Here is a 14,128-nt window from a genome sequence, read left to right on the forward strand (position 1 = left end):
TATAAAAAATTAAAACATTCAGGTAACTAATGTAAAGTGCATCAGATATTGAAACATCAGATAAGAATAAAATGAGAATAAAATGAGTAAAAATAGAATATATCTAAATATTATGCTATGAATGTTAAACATAAAAAATCGAAAATCAAATAAATAAATAAAGAGGGGACGAGGAGGGAGAGGGTTAACTGTAAGTAAAACAAAATGTTGTTCTTAGTAGTATTTTTATAATGTATGATATAATCTGTATGCTATAAAGTAACATTTTTTCAGTTATTTTTGAGTGTAATGGGAATCCTCCTCCTCTTTCTCATCGTTCAGTTTTAAAAATGTAGGCACTGCAAAGTTAAAAAAAAAGTATGGTCAAAAGAGCATGATATAAGAAAAAATATGTGTTTTTTGTCATTCCTGCATAGGGGAATGACTAGATTAAGGTCCTTTGCTTGATCTAGTAACAACTTTTAAAAGAAAGCAAATAAATAAAATAATACTGAATATAATAAAGCTTTCTTCTAGCAAATAAATAACTGTTTGTAGAAGCAGCTCTGCATCTGTTTTGCATGTCTCCGTGGAGACAATCTGAAAAAGAGCAATAAAAACAGAAAACTTCTTTCTTTCAATGTCTAGTAGATAAACCATGCATACATACGTGTTCTTTGATGCACCATCATGACTGTATTAAATTATATACCTTGCATAATGCAGTAACACTTGTTAGAGTGTCTTTTAAATTTGTAGGTTTGAATATTTTCCAGCAAGCAATGACAGAAAACCTATGAACCAAATAATGACAAAACTACCCATTACAGAACACTGCAACCACAAACTGCCACTCAAACGTCTGTCATTACAGTCCACCAATATCATCAATATGATCTCTGCAGCAGTACAAGTTACCTGAATAATTCCACAGGTACTGAAAGGCACTTAGAATGAAAAAAAGGACCAGGACTATAAAAGGCATACTTCAGACTCTACATTTATGCATCCAGCAAGTAAGACTTCCTGATTTACCCACAATATGAAGTATTAGCATATAGTTACTTAAGCAGTATATCAAATTCAAAGTTACCTTTAATGAAAACTCCCACTTCCAAACAAAAAAACAAACAGTGCATCACAGTACTAAACATGTTCATGCCTACTTCTCTGCACTTCCTGTACTAAAGTCTCAATTGGAGTCAGTTCTGTAATGCAGAAAGACTAAAACTCTGACTGTGCCTCGGGTGATCCAAGGTTGATTAGTGACTGGGATGCAGGAGCAGCGAGCTACAGTTAATAATTACTGTCTTACAAGTGGAAATCTGAATGTTTAGTCACTGCTATACATTTACAGATTTCAAGATCTGAGAGATACTCTCAAGTACAGTGATGTAAAAGTTTAGGTTGCTGGGCTGTTGTAAGATGAGGAAAAAGAACTGGACTTCATAATAAATTCTGAAATCTTTTATTTGCTCTCCCTATACCATTCTAAACAGTCTAAATTACTCCATACCACTCAAATGTCACATATTAAATCACTCACTTCATCTGTCAAAAGCACCCTGAACTGCAGGGAGATTGCGAATTACAGTATCCTGTAATGGTTTATAGACTGCGTAGTCCATAGCCATTATAAATATTAGTACAATAGGACTTCCAAGATGGCTGCACATTCAGCAACATCTAAATTCAGTCTCTCCCAGTCTGAAAACAGAAACTCAGCAAAGAAGGCTAGTAGACTTGTGTTTATGGGTAAATTTCAGTAACTGGCTAGTAAGTATACTGCTTGAATACCAGGAAAAAAGAAACACAGAGGACCTGGAAAAAAATCAGCTACAAAAAGTGAGGAAGAAACACTGACTGGGGAAAATTCTGTAGCTGTTCAGCAAAAAGCAATGCAATCTCCAGACATGAATTCCAGTAAACTAGAGGAAGATTTAAAACAACTGCACACAGGCCTGGTTAAAATAAATGAAACACTGATGGAGTATATCAATACAAGCAACAAAAGGTTGGGAAAAAATGGAAGAAGCTTTAAAAAGACATTCAGATGAGGTGATAAAGCTGCAAAACTCAGAGTCCGAAAGAAGAAAAGGCTGACTGAATATTAGACTAATCAGAAAGAGAGGGTTTCAAAAATAATATAATTAAAGGACAGAGCACATAGGGAAAACTTGAGATTTTCAGCTCTACCAGAGAAGCTGGAAGGAAGAGACTGCATTAATTTTATGTAAGCACAAATAAGCAACTGGATTTGTATTCCACAGCAGCAGCAGTTAGTTGAAAGGGCACATTGTGTTTATGCTCCAAACCTGGCTATGAGAAAGCATGCTAGACCTTTAATAGTAAAGATCCAATCCTACCAGCAGAAGGAGTTGAATTCTGACAAAACTGTGGCAGAAGGACAAAGTATGACAAGAGGGAGACAGTAGAGTGTTTGTGGAGAATGATTACTCATTGTACATCAGGCAGAAGAGGAGCAAATGTATTCCGCTGTTCAATGAATGTTGAGATGCAGGTGTGGGATTCAAACTGCTGTACCCAGCTGTCTTCAAGGTATTCTTCGCTGGAGGGACAAAATCATTTTTGATGAAATACATGCTAAGGAGGAAATACAAAATTTGTCCAACAAAAAGCAAGCTGTGAAACAAAAGGAGAATCTGCTTCTTGTTCTTCTGGTAATAAATGCTATAGAGAGACTGTACCTGTGAAACCTTATACCTGTGAAACCTTATCCAATGTTTCAACGGAAAATGTTGGAGAGAAGGAAGGGAGCACGATAGTTGACTAGAAGAATTGAGAGTATGTTGGAAATGAAGCAGATACAGGATCTGGGAGATGGAGATGAACAGAAATAAAACCAGTAACTTAATGTGGGTTTACAATACAATAATTATATTTGTGAAATATGACAGAAAAAATCTAGAAATATTGGACTTTTTCAGAATTTGTTGAACTTGAGGGAGAAAGTTAGCTACTTGCAATTTAATGGTAGAAAAAAATAGCTCCTTCTCTGAAAACAGTACTGACAAAAAGTATGGCTGGAATAGGGGCTGAAAGGGGGATCAATGTTCTCTTTGAATGCCCATACGAAAAACCTTTTCCACTTACTTCTGTATACTTTTTTAGTAAAAGACTTCTGGGAGGCTAAAATAATGTCACTGACTGGGGAGGCAAGCCTGGACTGTCTTACTATCACTGGAATTGGAGAAACCATGTGGTCAGTTTGAAGGCACGGAGATGGGGATGCTGGGATCCAGAGAGGTGAGACAGGAGATGCTGACTGGACTCCAGAATCCATGGAGGATATCTGAGATGAGACTATAAGAAGGAAAGCACACATGACAAAGCCAAAAGAGGGCAAAGAGGATGACTGAGCATTTCAGCCTGTTTGCTTTCTGTAGAAACCTGGGAATCAAAGGGAGAGAAAGATAAGTATAAAGTAGACTGGGGGGCCAATCATGAGCTAGAGCACCCTCGGTGACTCCCCCTGTGGGGGGATCAGAGCAAAGAAGCTGCTGCACTTGTTGTTGAGGGGAAGAGGCAAATAGGTCACAGCAAGGTTGGCCCCAATGACTGAAAATTGTGTTCGCTACTGAATGATTGAAGTAGCAGTCATAAGGAATCAGAATGGACCTGATGAGTATCTGCCAGCATGCTGGACTTTCCTGGGATGTGTGTTGCAACTAGAAAATGGTCTGAAGAGACTGCCCATTCCCAGACCCTCACAGCCTCCCTAATGGGTATGATCAGGATCTCCTTGTTTGTTGACGTACCAGACTACTGACATGTTGTCTGTATGAATAGCAATCGTCCCCAGAGGAAGATATAGTCTTGAAAGGCTTGCAATGAAAATAGGACAGCTCTTATATCGAGGACATCAATATGCATCTTGGTCTCCGATGGGAATCACATGTCTTAGACCATCTTTTCCTTGTAATGCCCCCCACCTCAACTGAGAAGTGTCCATGGTAACCATGGCTATTGGATGGAGGGAGAGTGAATGGCCTGCCCAATAACAGGTCCTCTGATTGTATCCACCATCGGACTGCTGACCCCCTCTGCCCCTGGAAGAATGTCTAGCATGACATTTGCAGACTGGTGTGAGATTTACAGGAACAGACAGAGATTGGTAAAGAATTGACCACTGCACTGCTAGGGTCTACTGGAGTATTCACATGAAAAACCTGGATAAGGTGATTAGAATATGGCAGATGACATCAATCTACGAGCCAAGAGCCTTCAACATCAACTTCACAGGAGGAAACGGATGGGATAATAAGTTTAGTACCAGATTTCTCTATGATGTGATTCAGTGCATAGGAAGCAAAGCCATTTGATGTATGGTATTCAGCTGAGTTCCTATAAACTCTAAATTCTGAACCAGAGTTAGCTTGGATTTGGTCAGGTTTCTGGTTATTCCCATGGAGCTCAAGATCTGGAGTAAACAATCCCTGGCTTGAATGAGTTGATGCCTGCCTGGCTGGGGCAGTAAGGAACCAATCATCTAGGTAGGGAAGCACCTGGAATCCTTTGAGCCTCGGGTGAGCTGTAACGACTGCCATGCATTTGGTGAACACCTGAGAGGCTGGGGGGAGTCCAAAGAGAAGTGCTCTGAATTGATAATGATTGGCTCCCAGACAGAAACGTAGGTGTCCCCTGGAGATCCTGTCTGTTTTGATATGATAGTACACATCCTGGAGATCTATGGAGTAAATCCAATTGTCCTTGAGTAGAAGAGGCAAACTTCTTTATGTACTGATTTAGACTGCTTAGATCCAGGATCAGTCTTAAGTCCCTTGTTTTCTTTGGCACCAAAAAGAAATAGGAGTAAGTTCTAAATCCTTTCTGTTCTGCTGTGACCTTTTGTATGACTCTTTTTTGAAGCAGCTTTTGCACTTCTTGAGCTGCATACTCCCTCTGACTGAGTGGAACGTTCAGTACTTTCCTCCTGATCCTGGAAGAGGGGAAAAAAAGAGTATAATAGCTTCTGGATATTATGCTTAGCACCCAGCTGTTGTTTGTAATGTTTCTCTAGGGATCCAGATGCAAGGAAATATGACTCCCTCAACTGTCTCCAGAGATGGACAGTCGAGCAGCATTTCAGGAGCACTGACAGGGCCTCTCAGAAAAGGAATCCCTAAAGCCCTGATTCTGCTGACCCCCTCTGCCCCTGGAAGAATGTCTAGCATTGAAACCTCCTCCTCTGCCACTGGAAGATGCATCTCCACACAAGTCCTAGAAAGGTCCCTGAGATTTATGGAACAATATCTTCTTACTACCTCTCTGGTTCCTGGAGAAGATATGCTAAGGAGTGGAAAACTGATTCCAACAATAGACAGGGTCTTTCCTTCCTGCTTGCTGCAAGTAAGTATTTTTTTTTTTACTGATGACCCAAACAAAGTGGAGCTATCGAAGGGGGTGTTTATGAAAGACATCTTAAGGGGTTCCACAAAATTGCAAAGCCTCATCCAGGCATGACACCTTACTGCTATGCCTGCTCCAGGTGCTCAGGAAGTGCCTTCTGCTGCATGGGAACTAAGCTTCATTGAAGAATTAGTAGCAGAAGACAGAGTGGCCAGTTGTGGAAAAAGAGACTTAAGGTCCTCCGCCAACATGGTCTCAGCTAGAGAGTCTGACAGCTCCTCGACCAAAACTTTCTGCAAACAGGTGACATGTGCCAGGTAATTTAACAACCTCAGTACCTCAGTAGGAAAATAGCTGAGGCACAGATGCTCTTCTCGAATCTGTCCTCGCTCTGGATTCCTTGTTAGGTGGATGGACAGTGGAGCTTTGTTGCACTAGCTCTATCTTCATAGCTGCTGTCACAATTATGGCATCCACTGCAACACCTTTGCTCTAATGTAGTTGGCGTGCAGGGGGGGGGGGGGGGCTTATCACGATGTTTGGTGAAAGACTCAATAATGTCCAGTTCCTTCCAGGCCCAGTGGGAGACAAGATTGCTAAGCTCATCTGCTGGGGGGGGTACCCAAGACTTAGATGGGCCAGTCTGAAAGTCTCCAGGAATACGGACTCTTCAGGAGAAGGATTCCGGTAGGACCAACCACCTTTTTGCCTAAGGATTTCCATGATGCCACAGAAGGAAACATTGTGAGATGGTGATCGGGGGGTCCTTCACCTTCAAAGTCTGTGTCCTCTGTGAGAGACTGCATGGGGGAGTTTACGTGTCTCCTCTTGCACATCCTCTTCTGAGGAACCTCCTTCATGGAGTGTTCCAAGGAAGTATTGGAAGAGGTGGGTAATCCCTGTGGGAAAGCAAGACTGGAGGCTTTCTGGAACCGGCTGACCTGAAGGAGCATTGTTGATCGGCTCAGAGTTCAAAGCCGGTGAAGGATGCTGGGTAGGATCACAGACTCAAGAAGACAGTTCCTTAGGAGTACAGAAAGCCATTTCTACAATCTGGAAGACTGATAGACTCAGGGAAACCTCCCTCCTCTCCATTGACGTTAAGGCATCTGAGGATGGAAAGTGGTGGGCTGCCCCAGATCCATGCTCAACCAGAGAGAATCAGATCCAAGCTGTCTAGGGCCAAAGCATGCAGGGTTAGGGATGGATACAAAGTATGAGCCAAACCCTGCCCTTCAGACTTGCCGCAGACCTCTCAGATCAGAGACTAGCTCTGATCCAAAGATAACAGAACAGGGCTGGTCAGGGTAACTGTTGGATCTGAGGTAGGGTGTTTCCTCGTATTCAACGTAGGATGGCTCTGAGATCTAGAATCCTTGGGCTCCATTGGGTCAGAGAAGGAGATAATCCTTTTCTAGTAAGAGAGCTCACACATCTGACAGGGTACAGAGCTGGAATGACCCCCATCTGAAGTTGCGCTCTAAGGAATTTCCACATCATCCTGTCTATATCAGATTCAGCGTAACTCCTGGAAAACCTAGACGCGACAGAAGGTGGTTTTGAATGTTTGGTGGGAGTCTCAAAAATTCTGGAAGGCATAGTCACTGACACTGGCTTTAATACTATGTGTGGAGTGTGGCCTCTGGACATCGGATCCGCGGACCTAGGATCCAAGACAGAGGCAAGCTGGATTGGCAGGTTATTGGGGCTGAAACCATCGGATCAGAGGTGGGTATGGGATCCAAGGCAGGCCCAATACCTATCAGATCCATGAATGTAGAATCCAAAACCTTCTTAGATTTGGCTGATGCCTCTGAGGAGGAAGGAGTTGACTTGTGAGGGGTCTCCTCCGCTCTGAGACTGCCTGTGAAGATTTAGGGGGCATGAGCCCCAACAGGCAATAATCCCTTCAGAATAAGCTTGTTCTGTCGATCCGAGAGAGCTCCTGGATGAAAAGTACTGCAGACAGCAGAAGGAGTGTCCAGATGGGCAGCTCCTAAGAAGTATATGCACTTCTTGTGAGGGATTGAGGATCTTATGCCCACAAAAAGTTAACTTCTTGAATCCCGTCAGCTTCTCAGGCTTGTCCGACATGTTTTAAGATCAAACTACTCTACTAAACAGTAATTTATGTAAAGCCTTAAGCTAACTATAAATATAAAACTGTTAATTTTAAACTTTTAAATTTTTAGCTTTTAAACTTTTATACTTCTAAAACAAACTACCACACTGGAAATTTAACTTTAAAGGAACACTAACTGCACACTATATATAAACCAATTATCAGCCATAACAACTCTAAGGGAATTCACACACACAAACACACAAAAAACAATATAAAAGGGGAAACTCTAAGTCCCTAACGCCAGCGAAAGCTAAGGGAGGAGCAGAAAAAACAAGTACTTACTATGAACTAACTGCAAAAAAAAAGTTCAACAATGGTGAAAAAAAACACATACCATTTTCACAATTAAATGGAGAGGCTGGATCTTCCGTTCTTGCTACTTTGGTGACAAATGAGATCTGAGGAGATGGGGAAGGATTAGAGCATTATGAGTAAAGGAAGGCGCATAAGGCTTGGATTCAAAGTCTTGTAGAAATCGGCCGAGTCGGATCCGAGGATCGGATCCTAGACCCATAGGTGAGGAAGAATGAAAAGGACAACATCACATTCTGTACTGTACTTCAGGAAAACAGTCTGACATTAAATGACATATTATAACACAGATTTATAAAGGGCCGTTCAACTTACTCATTTCAGCAGTACCATGTTACTAAAGTGGTTAATTTAGGATTAAAGACTGGGGTTATTTATCTTGACCTTGTTAAAGCCTTTGATTTATCTTTTACTGCAATTTATAAAGCCCTTCATTACTTGAAGATTAACCAGTACTTAATCAGATGAATCATTAAATGGTTGAGAGGTAGAACGTAATCAATTTTAACACTAGGTATAAAATCTGATCCAGCAATAGTTAGCACTGGAGTACCCCAGGGATCTGTGCTTGGGGCTTTACTGTTTAATACAGTATTTGCTGTGATGCCAAAAAATAACCCTTACTCATCATCTAATGTTCTTCCTAGGACATCCATATTTATTGTATTCTGGTACTTAAAAGCAAACACTGTTACTGTGATAAGATTTACATTACCCCCCAACCCCGAATTTCACACCTGGTGTAAACATAAGTGCCCAATGAAATGAGTTCAAAGTGTTAATACTCTCAGTATATCTATGGGGGGATCTTCCATCTCTTCTCTAGCAGGCATAAACTACACTCTGATTACTAAACCAATGAACAGAATATGTGCTTACCCAAGTCAACACAAAAAAATGAAGCCTTTTAACTCCTTTCTGTGATTAATTTCTGTTATCATGCAATAAACTGGTCACAGCTCCATTAATTTGACTTCAACAATGCAGTCCAATATTTCAAAAATATCTTTCTTCCAGTCCTTAACAGCACATTGATTCACCGAGATATGAACTAAATCTAAACCTTCATCTTGTGTTACTCATGAAATTAAACATTAATGCTGTAGTGAGACCACCTGTGGAGACAGACTGCATCACTAAAACTACAGCAGATAATTTTGGTATCTAATCCTGTTTCAAACTTTGAACTAAAGCAAAAACTACGCTTACTGACAATAGGGTTCTTCCTTCCACATCCTCCCACATCAAGCCGTAACAATTCAAAACAGCATTACCCTATTACTCAACTCAAAGGAAAAATGGAGCTAATTAATCCCCTACACTACTTTTTTTCACATCACTTCCCAGTTCTGTCATTTCTACTGTTCCATTACATCAGATACAAATATGCAAACACAAGATTTCACATGCTTCATACAATTCTCCTCGCCATTTAATTTTAATTTTAAAATACACAAGAGAAAGTCACTTACACCAAGACCAAGTCTTTTGGAATCTGCCACTTTTCTAAGCCTGTTTATAAACTGATGCAAGTTATTTACAATGAGAAAATTGCTTTTGTAATCAGATCAGGCTTACATTGAAGTGAGTCACTTAACACTAAAAGCATCGCTTTCCACTCGTTTTTTTTTTTTTTTTTTTGGAAAGGTCCACTAACTTTTTTAACAGGGTAGAACACTTTTGCTATTTTTACCTAGCATACCTTTGTCCTGATGGGTAGCTCTTGCCTTTCTGAGTATCCTTTGCATCCCCTCCACCTATATGCTGTTTGACCAGCAGAGTACTCCCTGGTTTATTTCCCAGCTTATCAACCTCTGACCCTTCTGAACACAATCTTGTAGTACTCTTTGTACCTTCTGCAATGCCTGGCCAATAACAAGAAATTCACAAATCTTTGTTTTCTATGCTTTATGTTCATGTGACTGAAACCAGCAATATTGTGACCTATAGCTAAAAGTGCTAATGAGATGGCCCTGAGACTTTGAACTGCTGTATAATTTCTCCCTCTAGCTCCTCTTTATGAGTCCATTTTCTATTCATCTCCTTTTAGCAACCTATAAACTCCCTCCTCTTTTGAGGATTAGGAACCCCTTGACTACCTACATCAAGATTTGTAAACTGGAGACTGAGAGAGATTTTTTAGACTTTTTTTAATTCAAAACAGCTTTAGTACAAGTTATGTACTCATTGGAAAGTGGGTTACATTTTTCCCTAGTTTTTACTTTTATCACAATTCTCTTTACAAGGCCAAATACTTATTTTTAAGGAAAATTATAAAGTAACTGATACAGCGTGATCCATTTCTTATTCAAAATAATATATGTGATGCTTTGAGGCTAGCTGTAGTTTATCAAAAGTATGGCATGTTCATTGCAACAAATGTTGAGAAAGAACAAATGAAACTATCGTGCATACTCGCAAATGTTTACACATATGTGCTGACATTTTCTACAGCTCCTTGGCTCACTTCTTTAGATGTGTAGCTCTGCCAACAAAATGAACAGCAAAGCTCAGTATACTGCATTACTCTCCTGTAAGATTAGGAGACAATTACACAACTATTTATGGTTAAATGGTACTTTAGAGTCCATTGCTTTAGTTAGGCAAGTGTCCTTTTAATAAAAGGAAAGGTTCGTCTACTGAAATCATCAAAACGTTAAATAGTTGGATAGTTTTTCAAAACCTTTGCAAATGCCTCAGCGTGTATCTGAAACTTCTGACTAACCATCTGGCATTCTAGTCTCTTTGAAGTGTCTAATTCACTTCTAGTACTACAGTTCCGGAAATATTTCACCATCATTATCCATAATTTGTATGGCTAGGCACACTTCAAAGCTACAAGTACCCAAATTCAGTCTGTGTTCAACATTTGATGATGGTGTCTATCCGAAACTGAACCAGTTAGCTTAGTTATCACAAATGGTGTCCACTCAGGAACCCCACCACCCATGGTTAAATTTTCCAGGTACATAGAGCAAGTAATTTAATAAATTATCACTGACGCATTTATCAAGATGGAATTTCAGTAAATATTATTTCTTCAAGCCATACCTGTATATGTTGTTATAAGGATTAGTTCACATCTAGCTCGACATGCTTATTAATAAATAATCCTGCAGATACTGACCTATAACACTGCTAATAGCCCAGTACTGTAGCCATAGCAGTGAAACTTTATCTTTGATATCCAGCACTGCACTGTTGATAATTCCATTTTTAATTACAACCTTAAATGTTACAACATACCTTTCTATTAAGCCTGTGGTAGCACAAGGTGTCCAGCTGCATCAGTGGAATGGATTATTCCCTTTTGTTTAATGACGTAACAAAACTCTTCCGACTTAAATTGTCTGGCATAACCTGCAACATGTTCTGGTAAACTGTGAACAGCAAATGTGCTTCAAAATCTACAATGTACTCTCAAACATGTGAAATGCTTCAAACCATTTTACACACCCATCCATCACAATCAGGAGTACAGTAGTCATGAGCGAACAAGCAAAATCAATATACAGTCTTTTCCAACTTCCCCTGAGGAACTCCAGTGGATACAAAGCTGGACATCTAAGCATCTCGTGTTCAACTTCAAATGGTGCACATTTTTCATGTATATACTAATTTTACCATCTACCTCTGACCAACAAACTTTGAAACCAGGGTTTTTGTTCAAAATACCTGGACTGATAACAGAAGTATAACTAGCAGAGTTTTATGCCAAGTCCCCACAATAATAAACTCTGCTTCCTCCCTGAACTATCTCAACTAATAAATCAAATCTTTACTTGTGGTATCCTTGTAAGCTGTAATCCATGCAGAGGTCAACCTGCCATGACAGCAAATCTTAAAAATGTATAAAGTCATCCATCAGTTCTAGCCATGAAATCTACCACAATAGCATTCAAAGGAATTTCTTGAAAATCATATTTTTGTAAAAGATTCTTGAAAGATAAACAGAATTTCAGTGTCTTTCAGACATTCTATACTCAGTTTGGTAATCAAACTGATAAGGTGGCTGCCCATCTCTGGATAAGTACCAACGTCATAAAAAGCAGACCTTTATGTAAACCCAGCAATTTAAGAATGGTTTATGGTCTGACCAGTTCTGATCTTCACACCAATGGTATCAAGGCCTTTACTCTAAAGATCAAACATTGAGCTTCTTCTTTTAATATGTAACTATTTTTTCTTACTGAGGAAAGTGTTCTCATGAACTTTCTTCCCTCCAAAGGTAGAACATGATTTTATTTAAAAAAACTTTTATTAATGCATTTTAATTATCCAGAAAGTGAAGCTATAAATGTACAGCTAAATATATACAATCAGAACAGTAAAGAACCAAAAATATTTGAACAAACAAGAGACCTGATTTTGATTACATGGTACAAACAAATAATATGAACATCAGTGTGATTAAAAACAAACTTAAAACAACGGCAACAACCCAATCTCCTCCCCCTAAATATACCTAACCCCCACACCTATTTACATAAGCACGTTGTAAAATAAGGGTAAAAACTCTGACCTTTGACTACCACTAATATTTGAGGACGTGTGTATACTGTTAGGCTTAATAGCCTTCATTTGGCATACTGTGAATCAAACCTTGAGTATATTGTTGAAAACGTCAGACTTTAAGTTGCAATAATTTCTCTAGGATTTATGAAATATGAATCTGCTAGGTTTTTTTTTTAATCAAGAGATTATTTTTAGCAAGACAGACACATGTAGCCAGTACACTATGCACCATCATCATCCTGATAAATTTACTTTCCTTGTTTTTCTAACTCTATGAATTTCACAGGGAATAACAAGAATTAACCCTTACAGAACTTTAGAGAAATATTTATTTTGCCCAGAAAAACAACTTTTACATCACATAGTATGTCTAGTACCTTACAAAATGCTCCAGAGTGCATTTGCAATACTAAACATTAACTCAAATAAGCTTCTGCAACAGTTCCTCCAACAAAGTAGGACTATCGCTTCACAGCAACTAATGACAACTACTTCTTTTAGCTTTTTATACCACCCTGTAGCCATTAATTTGACTCAATACTAATAAGCTCACTCAGTGGTACATATTTAGTTTAACTGTTGTGGTTTGGAAGGAGCTTTCTTTGGAAACAATGACTGAAAATTTCACCTACAAATACAATCAACACAGACTTCAAATCAATTATTTTATAATTAACATGATACTATGGTAATGCCTCGCAGCTCAGACTTAAAAAGCCAACATATTGCATGGAAATGAGTAACAGTTTTAGTAAAATGAAAAAGAAGATGCCCCATCCAACTATATTTGACACTTAATGAAACACTGCTCTCAATGCTCAAGAAAGCAGCTAAATTATTTTCTTGTTGTGGCTGCACAATTACCTGATGAATGAAAATATATGACAAATAAAAAGAAAACATTTCATTCATATTGGTTTTTAACTATGCTGATCATGGCCAACCTCCAACAATTTTTTTATCATTTCGGCGTTTCCCACACAGAAGAAAAACTGGACTGAAACATTTCATCCAGATAATAATTAAACAGGAGCTTTCCAGGATACACACTGTAGAAAAATACCAAAGTGGTTTTACAACAGAACATAAACGGTAGATATCAAAACAAAGGATGGACCAATTGGTAATGAGAAAATAGCTATACAGACAAACTGAAACACAGTAAGAAGCAACCATTGTAAACGAACCCATCAAAATCTATCATCGCTTCAGATTTGAGAAAAGTCTACTATGCGCGTGTGTGTGTGTGTGTGTGTGTGTGTGTGTGTGTGTGTGTGTGTGTGTGTGTGTATGTGTGTGTACCTGTATTTTGTGAGCTACACGTACTCATTTCTCCATAGAGCATTCAATGATTTTAATTTCTTAAAAAGTAGACTTTATTAGATTAACACCCTAGCACCTCAACTCAGTAACCGTCAATAGCCATTCTGCTGAGGACAATTAGACCAAGGCACCATGATATTACATTTCCTCCAATAAACTATCCAGCTTTTTTCATCTCTCTCTCTCTATATATATATATATATATATATATATATATATATATATATATACACACATACACACATATACACACACATAGATAAGATAGATATAGAATATATATGTTTACACACACACACACACACACACACACACACACACACACACACACACACACACACACACACACACACACAAAAACACAACTTTAAATTAGCAACCAGTAAATATCTTGCATTATAAAACCACATTAAGGAACTTACTGCTTTTCAGTTGTAGTATTCCAAGGCAGCCATACGCATCGTGTACCTTCACATATTGTCCTTTGATTACATCTTTTTCTTC

General features: G+C 38.9%; 1 protein-coding gene across 1 annotated transcript in view; it reads right to left on the reverse strand.

Annotated features, from left to right (window-relative positions):
• Nucleotides 1-14,128, reverse strand: part of SYNJ2 (synaptojanin 2) — a 1,514,156-nt gene that overhangs the window by 1,365,182 nt on the left and 134,846 nt on the right. Inside the window, exon 3 of the mRNA XM_044063657.1 lies at nt 14,047-14,124. Coding sequence (XP_043919592.1) covers nt 14,047-14,124 — 78 coding nt within the window. The remainder of the gene's footprint in view (nt 1-14,046; nt 14,125-14,128) is intronic.

The sequence above is a fragment of the Protopterus annectens genome, chromosome 1.part0 (assembly GCF_019279795.1).
Source record: "Protopterus annectens isolate FY-2018-M chromosome 1.part0, PAN1.0, whole genome shotgun sequence".
In the NCBI taxonomy this organism is placed as follows: domain Eukaryota; kingdom Metazoa; phylum Chordata; order Ceratodontiformes; family Protopteridae; genus Protopterus; species Protopterus annectens.